The following is a 22,621-nucleotide window of genomic DNA, read 5'->3' as shown; positions in this document are numbered from 1 at the left end:
TTAAGTAGCAATTATTAAGCATTATTATTAGTAAGTGTCTTTTTATGGCTCGTTCGAAATTATGCAAAATAAAAATCTACCCACTGTTTCACTTTTTTTTTCTTTTCATGAAATGCTTTCATTTTAGTAAATGCTGGACAGAAATAAAGTATCTGATGCCAGAGGTGACACCTTTGGCATATTTCTAATCAGAACTACAACTGTGTGTGTGTGTGTGTGTGTGTGTGTTCCGATTCATACAGTGATTTTGTATTTCAGCTCTTTTCAAAAGTGAAACATTTAAAATCATTCAGTAAAGGATTCCTACTGTAGAGGTTTTAAGATTTTATTAAATGCTTCAGGTTTCTGATCACGGTCTGGTCTGATCACTTTCTCATGTTACTGTGAACATGTAAGGTCTGTTTTTATTAAAAGGCAATAAAATATGAATGCTAAATTGCATTTAGTATGCACAATTAGAATTTAATAAATCATTTATTTATATATTAATTGATACATATAATTTGATAGTTTAATTGTATGGGATTAGTAGTAAGTTATTCTGCATATATATATAGTTTTATACATTTAATAACTGGTATTACATCCTTTCCTGGAAACACCAATGACGGTAACATCAATGACAGTAACACAAATGACAGTTAAATCAGTGACGGTAGCACAAATCACAATTTAAGGAATGTCTTATATAATTACAAAATGGCTTTCGTGTGTAAAGACCACAAGGTTTTCAATTAGGTCAAAATTAATTAACTATTAGATAGGATTAGCTTTTATGTCCGATTTTTTTAAAATAGTTATAAAATGAGTAATACTAATGACAGGAACAATTTAAAATTATTAAATGTATTTCAAAAATTTAACTCTCTTTGTGTAACTGTAACACTAATGACATGGTTCGGGGTGACTGATATTTATTTCATATTATTACTTATAAACAATTATTGCTTTGTTTCACTTATTTTAGAAGATGCTGATGTTATTGTGAATCAGAATTGTTTCATGATGAAAAGTATACGTTCCCACTTTGATATAAGATCAAAGGGACCAGACATCAGATGTAGACAAGACATTTCTTTTGAACTTTTTGAGCCTTTTAAAAACAAAGTGTTACAATTAATTAATTAACATTTAATTAACTCCTGTATATTTTCTGAACATATACAAGTAATGTCTGTTACAGTATGTTAATTGAAATGATGTTAACATCAGCAAAACAAAGTGGCTTTCCACTTTTTTTCTTTTTTCATAGTGGAATGACCATGTACACTATATTAATATTGTATATAAAGAGAAATGAAGAAGGAAGTCCAACAGAATAAAAGTAGGACAGGATTATTGGGGGAAAAACCAGCACTTCCTGTATAGTCGAGCGTGTTAACAGCTCGGTGTTTTCCACGGCTAGAAAAGCTAAGACAGAAAGTGAAAGTGAAGCGCACAAACACGCAGAGGGACCTTTAAAGCATGCAGTCCGGAGACTGAGCTCAAGACCTACAAGTCCTCTTCTCTGTAAGTGCTCCAGTCCACACCTTATTACCTTTTTATTACACTTGTGTTTACATCGGAGAGAAAACTGATTTGTACTACTGGCATGAGTGTGTGTGAAGGATTTTCTAAAAGCTGTGACGAGGACGTGTGGCGAACTCCATGCAGGAATAAACATGTACAGTGTACACAGGCATGTGGGGACGTCCAGTAATGGAGACGGACAGGATAGAGAGAATAGACTGTAACTGCCACTGTACTGTGGTGGAAATGAGCAGAAGTATGTGTTAAGTTTTTGTTTATGTGTTTGTTTGTTTGTTTACATGTTTGTGAGGCCTGTTTTGACGTTAGTGCCTGTATTGAGCAATCGTGCCCGTATTTTCTTCTTTTTTTTTCCTTGTCTAAACAGTAACCTGCTTTCTGATTGAATAAGGAAGTGTTTCGTCCTTCTAAACTAAACAGACTAACAAAAACTATTTTTTTTTTCCCGGAAGCTGTGTGTGTGTGTGTGGTTGTGTGGTTGTGTCTGTTTCTTTTTTTCGAAGTATTAAATATCATCTGCCTTCAAACCGAACTTGTGTATGATTTGCAAGCTCTAAAAATATGTGCGCGTGTGTGTGTGTGTGTGTGTGCGTGTTAGATATAAATATCCTCCATAAGAGAAAAAAATGTATAGGGGGTTATTATTATTATTATTATTATTATTATTATTAATATTTGGAACAGTATGTTGCCTTTATGTGAAAAAAACAAAAACAAAATGCGTGCTTTGATTTTCTGAGATTAAGAACAGGGTTAGGTGTAGACGTACTGTAACATAGTATTAAGTACTAATATTAGTAATGATGTTAAAGGGAAGTTTGTTTGTTTGTTTGTTTGTTTGTTTGTTTGTTAAACAAAGGATATCACTATTACTTCTGCATAAAAGATCCTTTCCATTTTGTTTTCCTCTCAATACAACGTTACGCAGGTCACATGACCACATGTTTACATGATCACATTTTCAGTAATTTGTCTCCATCTTGCACATAAATCTATTGTTTTCTTTGAACTAGATAAATATTAGTTTTCTAGCTATTATATACTTATACATTATTAATTAATCATGTAAAATGATTAATTCATTTATGAAGATTCCTTATTCAGTTCGCTCAGAATGTTCTCGGATGTCGTGAAGTCTAAAATGAATTCAAGGGAGATTTGAGCTTGATGCTTCGAAATGCTTACTGACGTCGGGAGAGTTAAAGTTGAACACCCACACACACACACACACACACACACACACACACATGCTGAGTGGCAGAACGTTCCTTGATAACTATCTGCATGGAGAGCTTATTTTAGACTTTTGGCCAGGTGCCCTGTGTTACTTACATGTTATACATCAAAGCAATAAAAGTCAATAACAAGGTTTATATAATATTAATTATATAATATAATATTATACTAATATTATTTTCATTCTACATATACTGAATCCGTCCTAAATATGCTCTAATCTCCTTTGAACAGTTGATAATAAGATGTGCCGGGCTGGGTACTGGTAGCTCAGTGGGTAAGGCGTTGGGAAGGTCCTAGGTTCAACACCTTGCCCCACCCCCTCAACAAGTTTACATTTAGGCATTTGGCAGACGCCTTTATCCAGACTGACTTACATTTTCATCTCATTACACATCTGAGGGTTAAGGGCCTTGCTCAAGGGCCCACCAGTGGTAACTTGTTGGTCGTGGAGTCTGAACCTGGGACCTTCCGAACCGTAGTCCAATGCCTCAACCACTGAGTTACCCCTGACCTCGTCGCCACTGTTGTGCACTGTTGAGCAAGACACTTTAACCCTCAACTGCTCAGATGTATAACGAGACAGTCGCCCTGGATAAGGGTGTCTACCAAATCCTGTAAATGTAAAGCCTTCATGGCGACTCTAATCTGAGGTGCTGGTTGTTAATTGGTGAGGCTGGTGACTCTAAATGAACGTCTCCTCTGCAGCAGAGGTCAGATTTGGTCTTGCTTTCCTGGGAAGGTCTTCATAAGAGACAGTTTCATCATGGAGCTTGATGGGTTTTGTAAATGCACTTGACCTGTTCCAGAACTTAAAATAACAATCATTTTTGAAACTATTTCACAGTTTTGAAATTCCCAGTAATGTTCCGGAATGTAAAAAATAAATCCCTTAACAAAAGACATTGAATTAGAAGACGTGTCCAAACTTATGACTGGTGCTGTTAGTCATATTTAGACTTAAAGACAGACAGACGATAAGAAGCACTTTAGTATTTTCTGGTTAGACAAAAGGGGTTTCGCCGAGCCAAAGGGAGTTGTACTGTATGAATGCTTGTCCGGACACGGGCTATAGGAAGTATTCTCATGTACGGAATGAGGAAGTACAACAAGGAGCTGTGTTTTAGGAACCTTTGACACAGATGTAAGACATGGGAAAGGTCACCGAATATCAGAAAAAACTTTTTGCTGTTTCCCAGCCGTTTAATAGTCTGGAAAGTCCAGATGGAGATGCCTTGACTGGCCTCATTACTACTGTAGGTTATGTGGCTCACATTCAACCATCATACAACGTTGAATTGTGGACATTTATTCAGCATTATCCCGATGTCATGTGATCAACTTTGGTCCGACATCATTTTATTTAACATTTCAAAAACCCTACTACATTCTGACGACCTTATATACCTGCAGAAATTGTGTTATGCGTATGGAGACCTTCCTTAATGGTGCTAGTTAATGCTGTGCTACATCTACAGTTAACCCTAATCGTCACATCTGTAACCCAAACAACACATCTGGTCTCCAGAGAGAGAGAGACAGAGAGAAACGAACACATTTTGCAGTTGAGTCTAACAGTTTGTTATGAGTCATTTTAGACCGCTGTTTCCAAGTTTCAGCAAAACTACACACACACACACAAGACATGAAACTAGACATGAAACTTTTTTTTTTATCCTTTGCATGGGAAATAAGATCACTGTGGTGTGCACACATTTCTAATCACTGGATAATATTATTTTCATCCCATAAACCCTCCTTTTCCTCTTCTAATCTTATTGTCTTCGAATGTGTTCAGATTCAGTCCCAGTCTGGTCCTTCTCACACTAGCTACAGTTACAGGATCACATTACGAAGCGGGAGGGATATACTGTATTAGGCAGCAAGTGAACATTTTGTCCCTGAAGTCGATGTGTTGGAAGCAGAAAAAATGGGAAAGCGTAAGGATTTGCATGACTTTGACAAGGACCAGCATGTGACAGCTAGACGACTGGGTCAGAACAACTCCAACACTCTAGGTCCTGTGAGATGTTCCTGGTCTACAGTGGTTAGGACGTACCAAAAGTGAGCCACGGTAGGAAAACCAGTGAACTGGTCGATAGGGTTCTGGGTGGCCAAGGCTGACTGTTGCGGGTTTGATTTCCACCTCGGGGTGGGTGTGCATGGAGTTTGAATGTTCTCCCCAAGCTTGGTGGGTTTCCTTTGGTTTCCTCCCACAGTCCAAAGTCCTGCAGGTTAGGCTAATTGGCCTTAGTGCCCATAGTGTGTGAACGAGTGAATTAAGTGAGACCCTGTCCACAGGATAAAGCTGGATGAGTGAGTGAATATACTGTACATTGCAGTTACTCAGACCCTCTGTGTTTTTGTCAGAAATGGGAAACACGTCAGGATTGGGCATGGATTTGAATAAGGCTTCTCCAAAAGCAGATGTAGATTCCGACACGGAGCAGGACTACGACTGCCCCATCTGTCAGGAGGTTCTGAAAATGCCCATCCGCACCAAGAACTGCCACCATGTGTGAGTGGAAGCTCAGATTCAACAGAACTCAGATGTAGTTTAGACTTCAATAATACAAGCTTAAGATTTTCTAGGGTCTGTATTCACTCTGGACGTTTTCCATCACCAGGTTCTGTAGGAGCTGTTTTGAGACAGCGGTGAGAAGTCAGGGCCCTCAGTGCCCCATGTGCCGGAGCCCCGTGTCGGAGAAAGAGCACCAAGCCAGGGATATCCAGCAGAGGATGCGAGAGAAGAAGGGCAGATGCAGAGCTTGTGGACAAGAGGTTAACACTTTCTTCTATGGACCAAAAATGGGTTTTGGGTTAAACTTCAAGATCTGATTAGATTACTCAACCAAATTATGATTGGTCAGAATTTCAAATATAAATATATTGATAAATAAAAAGTATAATGTCGATTATGTAATAAGCTGTGAGTTAATTAGTCATGGAGAATATTCTTAAAGTCCCTGTTCTGTTCTCTTCATTTGAAATTTCATCCACAAGAGGGAGCTGTGTCTTTGATTTATTTACCAAACGTAATCAGTGGGGAAGTCCCAAGGTTTCTCGCCAGCTGTTCCATTTCCATGAACACGATCACGTGACCACGGCATGCACATGGCCTGGCTAATCCCATCACGTTAATGTGACTTTATAGGAAAGGAATAGGAAATAACTTTTATACTGCATATAATTCACATTCTGTTTTCATCTTTACAGAAAATTCTCAGCAAGATGAGGCTCCATTACAAAACCTGCAGGAAGTATATTGAGGAATTTGGTCCTATCAGTGCACCCTCCGTACCGCTGCCTACCCGAACGCCTGACGTCCCACAAAACAGTGTATTTATCCCCAACAACTTCATTCCTGCACCCTCTAACAGGTACAGTATAACCCCCTTTTTAAACTCCATTACCATGTCCAAACGTGCTGATCTAGCCTTGGGGGAACTGACTCACAGCGTCGAATCAATGTGCTAACGACAGAAAAGGTGTGGCCGATGATAAATCAGTTTGAAATAAAACATTTGCTGTCCAGAGAAACCAACTAAAAACATATACAATTACTATACAATAGAATCAATAAGAATGTGTGATATAATAACATCCTCAGTGTTTTATGGCCAAGCTTATGGTACACTATATGGACAGAAGTATTGGACCAAACCTGGACTAACACTGTATTCAAATACATACTACTTTAATATGGAGTCGGTCCCCCTTTTGCAGCCACTCTTCTTGGTAGGCTGTCTACAAGACTTTGAAATGTTTTTGTGGGAATTCATGTCCATTCAGTATGTAGAGCGTCTATGAGGTCAAGCACTGATGTTGGACGAGAAGGCCTGGCTCGCAATCTCCGTTCCAGTTCATCCCAAAAGTGATTGATGGGGTAGAGGTCAGGGCTCTGTATTAGGGCCGGTCAAGTTCTTCCACACTGAACTCATCAAGCCATGTAACCATATAATCGTTGCTTTGTGCACTGGGGCTCAGTCATGTTGGAATAAAGAAGGACCTTCTCCAAACTGCATAGAAGCATAGCATTGTCCAAGATGTCTTGGTATGCTGAAGCATTAAGATTTCCCCTTCATTTGGGATATGTGGCGTGATGGAAACACACGAATTCAATAACTAATAGGTTTGGCAAAAATACTGTTTTCCATAAAGTGTATCCACCAAGGCAGCACTGGTGTCTATGGCAGTAAATCGTTGGCAGTAAATGGTGTCTGTGGCAGTACTAAAGTCTAGCTCATTAAATTGTGTCTATTGACAGTGAATGGTGTCAGCTGCAAAGATTTGTATGCAAGGCAGTACTCGTGTTTATGGCAGTAAAAGGCCTCTATGACAGCATACTATTGGTTTTACTATGGCTAAGAGTCTTCTGCAAATGTCAATCACTTTTGTACGCCTGTATTCACGAGAAATATCATCACAAGTCCCGGTTTGACTCAAACCCCCCTCGTTCAATTATTATAACCCTCTCATGTATATAAATACACCTGTACTGTACATGTATGTTGTGCTTATGATCACTTTTGTACTTGTGTGTCTAGTGCAGCGAGGGTGTATACTTGTCCTTACTGCTCCCTGATGAACCTCAGTGACATGGCCCTGGTGCACCACTGCCTTCTTCTCCATCACCAAGAGCACAGCCGAAACACGATCGTAAGATCCGCAGGACCCAAATTTTCATAGAGGGAGATCACCGAAATAATTTATCTTTAAATCTTTCACCAAACCTATTTATTTATTTATTTATTTATTTATTTATTTATTTAAGAAATGTAAATAAATAAGTTTGGTGAAAGATTTGAAGATAAATTAATTGTGGAAAAACAATTCCATATTTTATAGATTCTATTACTTTAACATTAAAGTAATTTTCCCACGGTATTGTATTGTATTAAATTGTAAAAAAAAAAAAAAAAAAAAAAGTTTACATTATATGCTAACGTGCAGCACATCTTTGTATATGATTTCCGTTGAAATGAACCTTGTTCCGTCTGAAGGTTTGTCCAATCTGTGCGTGTATGCCGTTTGGAGATGCCAACTACGCCAGCCGCAACTTTCTTGGCCATTTGATGCGCAGACACCGCTTCAGCTACACCAACTACGTGGTAAACTACAGCATCACTTTCTTTCTTCGAATCAGAAAGCAGACGAGGTCTCTCTCTCTCTCTCTCTCTCTCTCTCTCTCTCTTCCAGCTCTCACTATAACAAAAACAGAATTGTTTATAACTCCTATAAACTGAGTGGCACTGGGACTAATGTGCGTTCTGGATGTTCCATAACATTTTATGTAACTATAAACAGATTTACATAGAATGAAGTTGTATATATTAATACAATTAAAAACCTTATTTAAATTTTTTTTTTTACTTGAAATGTTTTAAATCTAATAAAAATAATTTTTTGTACATTTTACATATTAATATTCCTTCACCAAACTATCTATTTTAAAAATAAATAATAAAAAGATTTTTAAAAAGATTTTATATCTTAACATTATGTCTATTATGCTTAAAAAATTAGTTTGTAATAAACCTAATTCCCTTAAATTAGTTTAGCCTAAGCATAATGTTTTTGCCATCATTAACCGTGATGTATTTTGGTTCAACATACACATTTAATTTGAATAAAAACAACAACAACAACAAAAAACTAAATAATCATGTTATTACATAAATACAGGCACAAAAAGATAGTAAAAATATAGTGTAAATAGTGTAAAATATATACAGTAAATAAACAAATACATGAATAAATAGTGTTTGTCAATACAGCAAATATTCTTTATTATTATTACTATTATTAGTAATTTTATTATTTTATATATTAAGCATACATTTTCCATTTAGTTTAAAATTTTGTTTAAAATTTTGTTTAAAATTGAGCAACAACAACAAAAATCATAACCACGTTATCCAGAGTTGTTTTTTTATTTTATTTATTATTAATTAATTAATTAGTTCATTTTATTTTTTCGCACCTTTTTTTTAAAAAAGAAAAAGATTTGGAAAAAGATTTTATATATTAACATTATGTCTATTATGCTTAAAAAAATAGTTTGTAATAAACCTAATTCTATTAAATTAGTTTAGCCTAAGCATAGTGTTTTTGCCATTATTAACCGTGATTTATTTTGGTTCAACATACACATTTAATTTGAATAAAAAACTTTGCCTTTAATTAAATATGTTAATATACTGAATCTTTTTTTTGTTTGTTTAAACACTAAGATGTGTGTGTGTGTGTGTGCTCTTGTGTCGTTCTTACAGAATGAAAGTGAGGATGAAGATGTGCAGCTCTTCTGGGCCCTGCAGACGTCAGTCCACCTGTTTTAAAAAAAACTCTTTTATTTCTGCCTCGGCAGAGGAAACGCACTTTAGCCGATTGCTGAAAAGCACATCAGAAGTCGTTGTTTTACTACTTTTTATTGTTTTATTCTAGATATTAGAGAACTATCGTCGATATTTAAGCCTTAACTGACGTCTTTTCCCAAAACTGATCTTTTCTCCAAGCACAAAATGCAATTTACATATTACTGTAAGGAACTGCTGAACATCATCTCACCATCACTGTTCATTAGCTCTTCTTTACTTTTTTTGTAACAGACCATCTGACCATCGATTTGCACTGATTGCTGACTAACATACTGTATAAAAATGAAATCTCAGGAACGTTTTTATGATTCGCACAACAGTTTTACATTCTCTACAGGACAGCATCTATAGCGCTTTGGACAGATCAACCCTTTATTAGTTTTAAAAGTATTTACATTTTCTAGCCAAAAAATGTGTTAAAAATGTACTGTGGGTTGTAATACATGGGAAACAACAACAAAAACAAAAGAAAAAACTAAATAATCATGTTGGTATTATAGAAATACAGGCACAAAACATTTATTTCAAATTGTGTAAAATATATACAGTAAATAAAAAAAAATGTGTTTATCAATACAGCAAATATTCTTTATTATTATTGCTATTATTAGTAATTTTATTATTTTATATATTAAGCATACATTTTCCATTTAGTTTTAAATTTAGTTTTAAATTGAGCAACAACAACAATCATAACCACGTTATCCGGAGGTGTTTTTTATTTTATTATTATTATTATTATTATTATTATTATTATTATTAATTATATTTTTTCAAATGCACATTAGATAGGATTTGTCAAACTTTGACAAATCTAATAATTTTATAAATTTCCCGTGGTCAAATATTGCTTTATTATATTCTGTAGCCACAACTGTGATGTATAGCAGCAGACGTAATGGCAGTGCTGGTCATTGTTTATGTAACTGTTGTTTCTGCTGCTTTCAGATCCACCTGCAGCTCTGTTTAACTGACTGTGGGCTTCTTGTTCACCTTCCTTATCATCAGTCTGTCTTTAGACAATTTCTTGGGGTTTTTATGAAGTTTTTACTCACATATCAAATCAATGGAACATAAAGTCAGCAGATTTTTCTCTTTAAAGGACCAGTTTTTGTGTGTGTTTGTTTTTTTAAATGCTGTATTCAGTCAAACTTGAGGAGCATATAAGGACATTTCCATACTGTACAGTAGGTCTGGTTTGTTATAAATGTCTCTGCTCTGCACACCTACTATGATGTTTATCACCCAGAACATGAGTACGATGTAAGTGATTAAATCCAAATACATCAAGCCTCATCCGTGCATTCTCCCAAATGGCTAAAAAAAAAAAAAAAAAGGTTAAACTTGTACTACTTTCACAAAATGACCATTGTGGGATTTGGCAGTTTCTCACACTGTTTTCGCTTTCTGGGAGAGAAACTTCATGGTCACTTCAGTTTCAAGGCCCCGTCCAATGACATCAGGTGTTATTTTCCTGAAAGGCATTTGTATCTTAATCTGTTTGTATGCAATCCTTAAATAAAGTGTTAACCTACATATAAAGTGTTTAATAAGATTTCTCCTGTTGTTATTTTTGTTTATATTTGTAATTAATCAAAAGACATAATGTTTAAAAATTTTAAAAAGGACATATGAATGTGTATGTGTCTTAAACAACAAAAATAATAAACATGAATACTTGGGTCTCCTCATTACAGTCACGTTTGTTTATTATGTAAAAAAATTTTTTTTTTAAATCATCTGATTGTTCCGAGCGGTCTTATGATCAGGCAAATACATTTACATTTAGGCATTTGGCAGACGCTCTTATCCAGAGCGACTTACTTTTTTTTTTTTATCTCATTACACATTTGAGCAGTTGAGGGTTAAAGGCCTTGCTCAAGGGCCCAACAGCGGCAACTTGGTGGTTGTGGGGTTTGAACCTGGGATCTTCCCAACCGCCTTATCCACTGAGCTACCCCTGGCCCCATACAACCTCAGTTGAAGAACTTTCACTGTGCCATTATTTATTTAACAAGAAAAAACAAAAAAACTGAAGTAATCATTTCCTGAATGACTTTATCAGTCTCTCAAACTTGTGGAGGAATTTTGGCTCATTCTTCTTTGCAACATTGCTTCAGTTCATTAAGGTTTTGGGTATCCGCTTACGCACAGCTTTCTTAAAGTCCTGCCACACCACTTCAATTTGGACGAGCTCTGGACTTTGTTGCTTTTATTTTGCACGCATTCATGATGTAGATTTACTGGTGGGCTTCGAGTCGTTATCCTGCCAAATTCTGCTCGAGGTTTTGTTGTCCGACAGATGGCCTCACATCTGTCTTTAGAATAATCTGGTATTTGGTATCTGGTACAGAAGAGTTCATGGTTGACGTTCAAGTCCTGGGGCTGCAAAAACAAGCCTAAGTCATCACCCATCCACCGCGGTGCTTCACAGTGGGCATGAGGTGTTTCGGCTGAAACGCTATTTGTTTTTCCCCTAAAAATGGCGCTGGCCATCAATGCCAGACAACTTCTCTTTAATCTCATCTGTCCATGGCAGTCCTTCCAAACAAACCATAATTTTTCAGTCTTCATCCAATTTTGCTGTTAAATTTACTATTTATGATGTAACTCCTGCTGACCGCATCTTTTCAAACTGCTTGCTAATGCACAATTGCAGATGGCGTAACGCACTCGGAAGGTGCTCGGGCCCGCTTACTACACTTATATAGTTGCTTGCAACTATATTACCTGCTTATTTTTATTCATTTTATTTATTTGCTTATTTATTTATTTGTTTATTTATTTAGGGTTATGTTTTTTATTACATTTACTCAATTTTATATGTCATTGCAATAAATGTACTTATTTAGTTTAGCTTCATTTTTACTTACTTTTAATGATAAATATTAATAATAATGATAAATGATAATGTAAATTTTAATAATTTACAACTTTAGTATTTACTTAATGATTTTAAGTGTTAAAATGTTTTTTTAAAAAATCAACAAATCACAGTTTCATGTTTTTTTGTTTTGTTTAATTTTAGAGTGAAAAGAGTTCACAAGTATCAAAGTTTTTTTTAGCTTTTGGAAGTTAAATTAAAACTCTTTAAACGTAAATTGCAGAAATGTAAAAATGCAGTACCAGGCTCTAAAACACACGAGTATAGATCCTACACGCGACTCGTCGATCACATTCATATGGAATACATGTGACTGCCTCTGTAGAACATCATGTATAAGCATGTTATCTAATAACCACACGTGTCAGTATCAATATCTAACTCTTACTAACTGCAGTATATCTGTTTTATGGAAAGCATGAAGGGCATAAAGGGCATTTATACATGTGTGTTAAACACACTCCCCGAATCACATCAGTAAAAAGAGTTAATCATTAATTTATATCATCATCTATTTAAGTACAGTGAGTTAGTGTTAGTACGTTAGTCCTGAGCTTGGTCTCCTCACCTCTCATGCAGCATGGACCTCACTGTCTCACCGTGGACACGTCTGATTGTGATCATAACACTCCTGGACTCGGGCGTCAGAGCGCTGGTAGGTTTCATCTCATGAAATAATTAATAATAATAATAGTAATAATTAGATAAGATAAATTTAAGGGTATTAAATAATTTAATATAATTGCATACAAAGATCCACATATTTAAGTGTCTTATTTTTGCTAATAAATAATAACCACCTATTTATTTATTTATTAATATGTTATTTAAAGTTATCCCTATTCAAACATTTTCTTTTATTTAAAATGTGATACAATATTTTCTCTGATCTTATGTTATGTATATTTGATTAGTTAGGTTATTGTATATTTGAATGCTTAATATTCATTACATAAATACTTTTTTATTCATTTATTTATTTGCTTGTTTGTTTAAAATGTATATATTCCGATGTATTTTTTTTGTTTTGATAATGACAATTATTATTATTATTATTATTATTATTATTATTATTATTTTGTTGTACTTGCTTTTATTTTATTTTATTTTATTTATCTAATTTATTTACGTTAGGAAGAGTAAATCGATTTTTTTTTCTCACTTAGCCAACAAGCAAAATAACAGGTAAGGCTGATTTCTATTACGAATATATATTTGCATTTTGTATAACTTACCCAGTTTTCTAAATATGAATAAATTAATACGCAAAAAATAATTATAGGATTAGACAAGTATACAGTATAATATAGGTGTGTACCAAATATAAAGCTATGTACATTTGATTTGACAGAATATGATGTGGATGGTGGAAAAGAGGATCTATTCGAAGTCAATCAAGGTAAGAGAGAAGTTAAGAACTAAGTGTACCTGGTACAATGTTGTAGATCAGTGGTTATATCACACCATGTGATATAATACTTTACAGAATAACATGTTTTAGTGTGATCACTGTCTATCTACAGCGGCTGGTCTTGACCTCTTCGAGGGAGATATTTTATTCGATGAGGTGAGCATAAAGTCTTATCACACCCATATAACTAGCCCTTATCCATCCTGCTGGTCTGCCATAATGATTATAAACCTTGTTTTGAACAGTCAAAAGCTGCCATGAGAACATTTACTGTTGAGTTCTAAAAAAGTCTAGTTCATTTTCTCTAACAGCATCTCTGATAAAACTGCAGCTACAAATCAAAGGTGTATATAATAAAAGACTTCAGGGTGTGCTGTTATTGGAAATTAATCTTGGTGGCGGCAACAGAACCAGTACTCAATAACGTTTCCGTTTGTGGATGTTAGAAAGAAGGAAGGAACTCCATAATCGGGGACGAGTACCTCTGGCCCACCACTGTGCCGTACTATTTTGGGGATGATTTGGGTAAGTCACATCAGCACTGGAGCTATGGTACATGTTTCTGTGTATTGGCACCAACAAATAGGACTTTGCACATATTTAACATAGACATGGTCGATTAAGAAAGTATTGGGTTTGTTAACGCAAGCCAAAAACAAAGTTGAGCTAAAAAAAATTTATAAAAACTAATTGTTCCTCATATACTTACAGCAATTCCTAAACTGCTCTACTGTTCTTTCCATTTCTAAACTACACTTCACACTTATATTTATAAGATATTCATTATTCAGTATACAGTATGCATAATAATAATAATAATAATAATAATTATTATTATTATTATTATTATTATTATTATTATTGTTATTATTAGTGGTGCTTGTAAAGCGAAGCACTACTATTATTCTTTTTTTTCTGTTTATTCTTCTTCTTCTGTACAAACGTTTGGCAATTAACCGCCCCACAAAGTCCCATAGACTTAACATTGAGACCAACTTTGATGGGTTGTAACACAGAGCAAGAATTTGTAATTTTTGGCAGATGATTCGCTGTGGCGACCCCTGAGAGGGAATAGCCGAAAGATAAAAAAGAGGAAGATTATTATTATTATTATTATTATAATTATATACTTTTATTTATTTTGATCATACCATCACTAAGACTACACTTCCGCTGTGTGTTTCAGACATTAATGCTAAAGGTGTTATATTGAAGGCGTTTGAACAGTATCGCCTGAAGACCTGCATTGATTACAAACCCTGGAGTGGAGAGAAGAACTACATCTCAGTGTTTAAAGGCAGCGGGTGAGCAGAGTCACACACCATAAGAGTTTAAAACACACACAACCCTGAACGCTCGTTGGTAATGTGTTCTTGTCTGGCCTTTACATTGGTGATCAAACAGTTCTAAATAATATGTATCAACTCAAGGTTATAAATGTAAAAAAGAGCAATTCTCTACTGTATATCATAAAGCTTCGACTGTTACATTTTAAATTACATGTTTATTTTAATGCTCAAGTATACTATTGTTTCTATAGTAACAGGCCTTTTACAGGGGTAGCTTAGTGGTTACGGCATTGGACTACTGAGCGGAAGGTCTCAGATTCAAACCCCAGCACGACCATGTTGCCACTGTTGGAAGTAGGAAGTAAGGAAGGATGGAAGGTAGGAGGGAAAGGAGTAAGGTAGGGAGATGGGCAAGGATAGAAAAAGAGGGTAGCAAAGAAGGTACGCAAGGGAGTTAAGGTACAGAAGGAGGGTAGGAGCGAATAAAAACAAACCGATGATAAAATAAATATAATCATAATTTAAAAAAGTGCATCACTAACATAACTTGACCTGTTAAAATGGCAATGATCAGTGTCTTATTTCAGCATAACTGTATTGCCTATTCAGTATGTTCTTTGGGTATTGTAGTTAAATGCAACTATGCTTTAAAACTATTTAGAGTCAAAATAAGTGTGTTTTAGCCTGAAGCTCTTGAAACCTTAAAATACTCATCAAAATGTTTCTTATTTAGTGTTTAGTAAATTAAGATACTAAAGATAAGTTAGAATGTTATTGAAATAATCTATTGAGAAAAGTCCAAAATCTTCTTAATTAGACCTACTGTTGTTCTCCCCGTGCTTGGTGAGTTTCCTACAGGTACAGATTTTAGGCTAACTGACGTTCCCAAATTGCCCGTAGTGTGCGAATAAGCATGTTTGTGTGTGTATGTGTGTGCCCTGTGATGGATTGCCACTCCAACCAGGGTGTACCGTGCCCCGTGCCCGAAGTCTCCTGGGATAGGCTTCAGGCCCCCCGCGGCCCTGTACACACGTTAAAGTGGTAAAGACCATGAGTGAATGAGTGAGATGTAATAGATGTAATAACATAGTAACAAGTAATAACATCTATGTCTAGGTGTTTCTCCTCTGTGGGGAACCGACGTGTGGGAAAGCAGCAGTTATCCATCGGTGCAGGATGTGACCGGATCGCCACCATCGAACACGAGTTCCTTCATGCGCTGGGGTTCTGGCACGAGCAGTCACGTGCCGACCGTGACGATTACGTCACCATTATGTGGGATCGCATTGAAGCAGGTCCTACACTCCCCATAACCGATCATTCATACTGATTAATTCTTTTAGCTATTGATATTCAATTCTCTAGACTGTAATGTTGAATAGATGTAAGAATAGGGACATTTTAGCTATTTATAATATTCAAGCATCACAAAAATGTCCATATTTGGATAAACCTGTTATTATATTATTATTATACTATTATTATTATTATAAATGTACTTCTTTGCCGGAGGATGAAAACTACTATATGAGTGAATGACCATGAAAGACTATGAAAAGTGAATCTATCCTCTATTTCTAAACTATTTGTTTTTAGGTAGGGAGCACAATTTCAATAAATACGACGACACCACCTCCAGCTCCCTGAACGTACCTTATGACTACGGTTCCATGATGCACTACAGCAAGAACTCCTTCCGTAACGGCACCGAGCCCACCATCGTCACCAAGATTCCCTCCTTCAGCGACGTCATCGGCCAGCGCATGGAGTTCAGTGACAGCGACTTGCTCAAGCTAAGCAGGCGTTACAATTGCAGTAAGACTAAAGCCCAATCCCAATTCTACCCCTTACCCCTTCCCCTACCCCTCGCCCCTTCCCCTTGTCCCTTAAAACGAAGTGGAAAGGGGAAGGGTTAAAATATTTCCCCTAAGAAATGGGACACCACTACAACACTGTTATACGTCATCATACGTATCCGTTCATTTACATGTACACATACAGTATGGCCGTAAGCAAAACAATCAATGCGTTACCAAAAGCTCGGCAAACTGCCGTGCTACTGAACTTTCATATTTGTTTGTAGCATGTAGTAAAGTGTATATGACATAAAAATATATTTTTGTAATATTGCGCAATCGGCGCTATCCGCTAGCAAACTTTAGCGGTTTTTTTGCAAACGTTTTTTTACAAAACATCACCATAAACACAAACACAAGACTAAAATTAATATACATATAATAAAAACTTGTCATAAAAATCCTTATTAATGGCAAAAAATCGTTAAATTTACGGGTCTGCTTGCTCGAGTGAGCGGCCATCTTGAAAATTTCGTTAGCCCTTCGTTTGAAGTGAGGTCCCGAAAAATCTTCGTTTCGAGGGCTATCTGGCCCTTCCCCTTAGCCCTACCCCTCCAACCAAAAGAGAAATGAGACACCCCTACCCCTTCACGTGAACGCGCCAAACGGAGGGGTAGGGCTAAGTGTAGGGGTAAGGGGTAGAATTGGGATTCACCTAATCTTTGTGTTAGTTTTGCCAACTCTAGGGTCTGAAATCTGAATTTTACAGCATTCGTCAGACACTCTTATCCAGAGCGACTTCAACATCCTTGTAATATAATTATGTATAACATCGTTATTCATTGGAGGAATTGAGGGCTTCGCTCAAGGGCCCAACAGTGTCAACTTGGTAGTGCTGGGGTTAGGGCAGTGGTGGCTCAGTTGGTTAAGGCTGCGGGTTACTGGGTTACTGATTGGAAGGTCGGGGGTTCGAGGCCCAGCATCGCCGAACTGCCACTCTTGAGCCCTTGAGCAAGGCCCTTAACCCTATCTGCTCCAGGGGCGCTGCAAGCTGGCTGACCCTGTGCTCTGACCCCAGTTTTCTAATTGGGATATGTGAAATTTTTTTCAGGGCAGTGGTGGCTCAGTTGGTTAAGGCTGCGGGTTACTGGGTTGCTGATCGAAAGGTCGGGGGTTCGAGCCCCAGCATCGCCAAACTGCCACTGTTGAGCCCTTGAGCAAGGCCCTTAACCCTATCTGCTCCAGGGGCGCTACAAGCTGGCTGACCCTGCGCTCTGACCCCAGTTTCCTAATTGGGATATGCAAAAATTAACAATTTTCCTCTGTGATTAATAAAGTTATTTAAATTCTTGAATCTTGAATCTGGGATCTTCCAATCAGTAAAGCAATGCCTTAAGCACTGAGCTACCTCTGCCAACCAAGAGTACCAATTTACCAGAACAATTTAATACATGAAAAACCAAGGTCCTCTGTTTTGTGTTGCTGCAATCAAATTACTCGTTTTATTTACTTGAATGTAAGTTAGCTGTATACATATTTATACAATTTTTATTCATTTACACACTCTCGTTTGATTAGTGTGGGAACTGTAGAGTCCCTGTGCTGACATAATAAAGCCCCAGTGAGAGAAATGTCGATAAGTCTTATTGAAAGTCATCAATCATTAAACTTTAAGCACTTAAAAGGTAACTATTTCTAGGTATTCAGGCAATCTTATCTAAGCAACGTTTGTAAGAAAGGGGTTTTATTGAGTACCGTTGTCTTATTGTGTTGACTAAATTAACCGGGAGGATCGAGTTCATTCTGTAATTACCGTTACCATTCAGAAATGTAAGAGATATCTGGTTTATGGTGGCTAATAACATCATCTTTTTAACACTACATTAACTGCCTGAGTGTAGAGAAAACCTTGGCAAGGGATCACAAACAAGCAGACGGTACTATAATGGAACATTCGAGGAATGTGAGGCATTGATTAGTATGCTGATAAAGTTATGGTTTAACTGGACTTTCTTAGCTAAGATAGGAGCTCTCTGAGAGAATTGTAAGAAGCTTTGTGAATACGGGCCCTGGTTTACTAATTTACAAGTTATGTAATTCACCGGAAAACTTCCAGTTTTGTACTTGTCACGTGCTAAACATTTATCCTTTTGTCAAGGTATAAGATACATTTCACTGGTACTGATACTGTACATACTGTACCAGTATAACAACAGGGCCAGGGGTAGGGGTAGCTCAGTGGTTAAGGCATTGGACTGCGGTTCGGAAGATCCCAGGTTCAAACCCCACAACCACAAGGTTGCCACTGCTGGGCCCTTGAGCAAGGCCCTTAACCCTCAACTGCTCAGATGTATAATGAGATAAAAATGTAAGTCGCTCTGGATAAGAGCGTCTGCCAAATGCCTAAATGTAAATGTAAATAACAGTGTTCCCTCGAGAGTACTTCCCAGTGAAAAGGAAAAGTAAAGTTTGCTACCTTAATTTGTAATGGTGCTTTCACACTATGGGTCAGGAAACACATCCAGGGACATAAGACACCAAAGTTTAGTACATTTGCCTAATGTGAACACTCCATACTGTACGCTTTTCCACGGAATATCAATAAAATTAGGCATACTGCGAAGGTTGGCTATCTTATACTCTCTTCTATTTCTTGTCTATTGGTGGGTCAACCTTCAGCTAGGTGCAAATTGTCACTTACTCTATCAGAAAGTGTAAAAAACACAAGTCTACTCAGGTATAGAAGAATATTATGGATGTAAAACATGCCTGGTAGGAGGGGGGAGTAGGGAGCAATTCGTACCTGGCCATTGTACAAATCAATTATGCCTTGTGTAAAACCAACCTTACTCTACTGATAACCAGTTTAGCAAAAAAGGGCATGGACTTAGCACTTCAGCCATACCACTTCGTTATTACCCTGTGTGATTATGTACACAAGGTCACTAAGGATATTTTATGACTGTGCAGAGTTTTCCCTCTACTTTTACTAACTGCTGTTCTGTGTAACCCTTTTCATAGCCAGAACTACAACTTTCCTAGACACCTGTGACTTCGAGCTGGAGAATATTTGTGGGATGATCCAAGGTCAGGGCGACCAGGCAGACTGGGAACGTGTGAGCGAGGCGATTGGTGGACCTGATATGGACTACTCTAACATGGGGCGCTGTACAGGTACTGATGCTTTTACTCTGACTTGTCAGCATCTTGTACATACACTTAGGCATAAAGGTGGCACTGTGGGTAACTCGAATCTTGAATCAGGGTCTAGCGTATGACAAATTAAGTTACTGAGCGCTCATAATATATAAGCTTACTTCTTGTCAGATTAATGTTAATGCGTTTTTTATATTTGATAGGCACTGGTTACTTCATGCACTTCAGCACCATCAATGGCATGGAAGGGGACAGTGCTTTGTTGGAAAGCAGGCTGCTCTACCCTAACCGCAACTACCAGTGTTTACAGTTCTTCTATTACCACAGTGGAAATGTCAATGATAAGCTGGAGATCTGGGTGAGAGAATACAATGAAGCCAACCCTGATGGAAAACTACGCATGATCGAGGTAGTAAATGGTGAGTTAGAATAAACAAGTTGCCTTGCATACAAGATCCTTTGACTAATTTAACATGTAAATCATGGTCTTCTTTAAAGGTCTCCCCGAGCCTTTATGGCAGCTACACCATCTTAGCTTAGCTATCTCCACAAAGTTCCGCGTGGTATTTAAAGGCACAAAGGGTGCTGGAACCTCCACAGGTGGGATCTCTTTGGATGATGTCAACCTTTCTGAGACCACCTGCCCAGAACATGTGTGGCGAATCAAGAACTTCAAAAGTATTATGGAAAACACACCTATGGACACTATCATCTACAGCCCACGCTTTCGTTCAAAGTATGGCTACACCTTTCAGATGGGCTTGTACCCTAATGGCACTTCGACCAGCCCAGGGGAGTTGGGAGCCTTTGCATATTTGGTATCTGGTGATAATGCAACAGATGACAATCTTACTTGGCCCTGCCCATGGATGCAGATTACTATGATGCTAATGGATCAACACGCGGACATTCGCAAACGCATGTCCAATCAGAGAAGCATCACAACTGACCCCAATCAAAAATTACAAGGTACAGTAGTTGTGCACATTGCATTGTGTTTATTAGACACTAACCATGATATCGGCATGGTTTAAGACCAGGGAGGCAGTCACAGTTTTGTGATTTTCTTTTCTTTTTTTTAAGATTCTACAATGTTTACATGGGACAACCCACGAAAAGTGGGAATGGAAGTAGAAGATGCAGATGGAACTAAATACTTCAGAGGACCAGGATATGGAACATCTGTATACCTGACTCAGGCCAGAGCACTTACAAGAGACTTTATCAAGGGTGGAGACGCCATATTCTTGCTCACCATGGAAGGTAAAAAAATCAAAATGGTATTGTATGTACTGTATAGGCATCAACTTGCTCTTTGAAGAAGGAATGAGTGCAGCCTATTCTTCTTTAATCCTGGGCCCGTATTCACAAAGCTTCGGAAGCCTAAAAGTTGCTCCTAGTGAGGAATTTCTAAGAAAATTCTTAGAATTATGACATTTTCTTAGAATTTCCCCTTAAAAGTAGGACTAAATCTTAAAAATAAAAATGATTCACAAAACACCTTAGCCTTAAAAACAGCTTCTAGGGTAATTTTTTTATTTTTATTCTATAGCAGAGGACAAAATGTCGGAAAGAAAAAAATTTCTGCAAACACAAAGTAAACACTGCTCTTCTTTCCAATTTGGTTTTCTTGTTATTTTATTTCCTTCCATCTCTCTTGGATTGTTGGCTACATACCATCCAAAAGTGCAACTTAAGTAAACTGTCCTGCAATCATGTAAATTGGTCCTTTTGGTAAATTGGTATCAACCACACCTCCTCACTAAGATTAAGGTTTTTGTACTGTCCTTTTTTAGAGTTGCTCTGAGACGTTTCCTAAATTACTTTTACTCTAAGACTCCCAGCTAGAACGTTTTAGGTTAGGATAGGAGCTCTCTCAGAGAATTCTAAGAAGCTTTGTGAATACGGGCCCTGGAGTGTAAACTTAAAATTGATAAGGATGTCCAAGTCATGGAGATAGAGCAGGGTTCTTAATTTAAGGTCCTTGGAAACGTTGTGGGCAAATTTTACAGCACTTGCTTATTTGCTTATTGAACCAGACTTTTGGCACACCCCATATGAGCTGTAAAACCCCTATACAAACACAAGTAGTGTTTAGCCTTTTATATCATTCGGCACTTGGTATTCTACCAATGTGTGTATATGCAATGTTCCTCTTCAGAAGGTTGGCAGGTCTGTTTATATTCTCAGTGTAGAAGCCAGCATCACTTAATAAAGTGTTTCCAATCTTTGTCCTGTAGATATAGCACACCTGGTTTCTTCTCAGCCCGTTCCTACAACAGTGGAACCCACGACCCCGTCTAATCTATGTACCTCAGTAAAATGTGAAAATAATGGAGTGTGTGTGATGGACAATGATAAAATAGCAGTCTGCAGGTATGTCTCAGCAAACATGGAGCCTGCCAAGTAAACACCTACAATTGTGCCAATGTTCTCGGCAGGAAACATGTTCATTTTACTAATGGTGTAAACGGTGTTACATCTCTGTCTGCAGGTGTGCCGTAGGTAATGACTGGTGGTACTACGGGGACAGGTGTCAGTATAAGAGCTCGAACAATGACGCCATGGTGACGGCGGTCGTGTCGTCAGTCGTGGTCTTCGCGGTCATGCTGGTGGTGACAGTAGTGAGCGTGGTGTGTCTGAGGAAGAAGTACAAGAAGAAAATGAACAAAACGGGTGGCGTTACCACAACAAACATGTACGCGAATTAACAGCAACAAGAATCATTTAATCTGTAACAGGAATAGCAATATACCCTTTTGTAATGTAAAAAATAAACAAAAAACAAGTGTGTTTACGTGTCATTTCTTATCATTTCTCATCTCAGGCCTCATTTCTCATATTCTAAAGCAAAGCAGGCCCTTGTTTAAACTGCACAAAGTAATTCATTTACTTATCTGGCAGACGCCCATTTTTTATCTCATTATCCAGCTGGGGGGGTCAGA

General features: G+C 37.2%; 2 protein-coding genes across 3 annotated transcripts; both read left to right on the top strand.

The window, feature by feature from the left end:
• Nucleotides 1-1,357: 1,357 nt before the first annotated feature.
• On the top strand, nucleotides 1,358-9,714 carry LOC128529370 (E3 ubiquitin-protein ligase RNF138-like). 2 transcript variants are annotated; one of them, XM_053502947.1, is made up of 7 exons: nucleotides 1,358-1,509; nucleotides 5,134-5,281; nucleotides 5,391-5,544; nucleotides 5,980-6,143; nucleotides 7,311-7,422; nucleotides 7,767-7,874; nucleotides 9,036-9,714. In XM_053502947.1, the coding sequence occupies exons 2-7, from the start codon at nucleotides 5,136-5,138 to the stop codon at nucleotides 9,099-9,101; spliced, it is 750 nt and encodes a 249-aa protein (XP_053358922.1). In that variant the 5' UTR covers nucleotides 1,358-1,509; nucleotides 5,134-5,135; the 3' UTR covers nucleotides 9,102-9,714. The 2 variants fall into 2 exon arrangements, with proteins under 2 accessions (XP_053358922.1, XP_053358855.1); XM_053502880.1 differs by lacking the exon at nucleotides 1,358-1,509 and adding an exon at nucleotides 1,540-1,765.
• Nucleotides 9,715-12,575: 2,861 nt separating this feature from the next.
• mep1bb (meprin A subunit beta b) lies at nucleotides 12,576-22,565 on the top strand. The gene is made up of 14 exons (XM_053491418.1): nucleotides 12,576-12,679; nucleotides 13,191-13,209; nucleotides 13,376-13,423; nucleotides 13,548-13,591; nucleotides 13,882-13,960; nucleotides 14,622-14,739; nucleotides 15,841-16,019; nucleotides 16,321-16,539; nucleotides 19,542-19,694; nucleotides 19,880-20,095; nucleotides 20,175-20,645; nucleotides 20,760-20,939; nucleotides 21,917-22,052; nucleotides 22,171-22,565. Exons 1-14 carry the CDS (start codon nucleotides 12,605-12,607, stop codon nucleotides 22,385-22,387), a joined length of 2,154 nt encoding a protein of 717 aa, XP_053347393.1. The 5' UTR covers nucleotides 12,576-12,604; the 3' UTR covers nucleotides 22,388-22,565.
• Nucleotides 22,566-22,621: the final 56 nt, after the last annotated feature.

The sequence above is a fragment of the Clarias gariepinus genome, chromosome 1, assembly GCF_024256425.1.
Source record: "Clarias gariepinus isolate MV-2021 ecotype Netherlands chromosome 1, CGAR_prim_01v2, whole genome shotgun sequence".
Classification (NCBI taxonomy): Eukaryota; Metazoa; Chordata; class Actinopteri; order Siluriformes; family Clariidae; genus Clarias; species Clarias gariepinus.
Note: the sequence above shows the minus strand (reverse complement) of the source record. Positions and strands in the feature narration are given on the sequence as shown.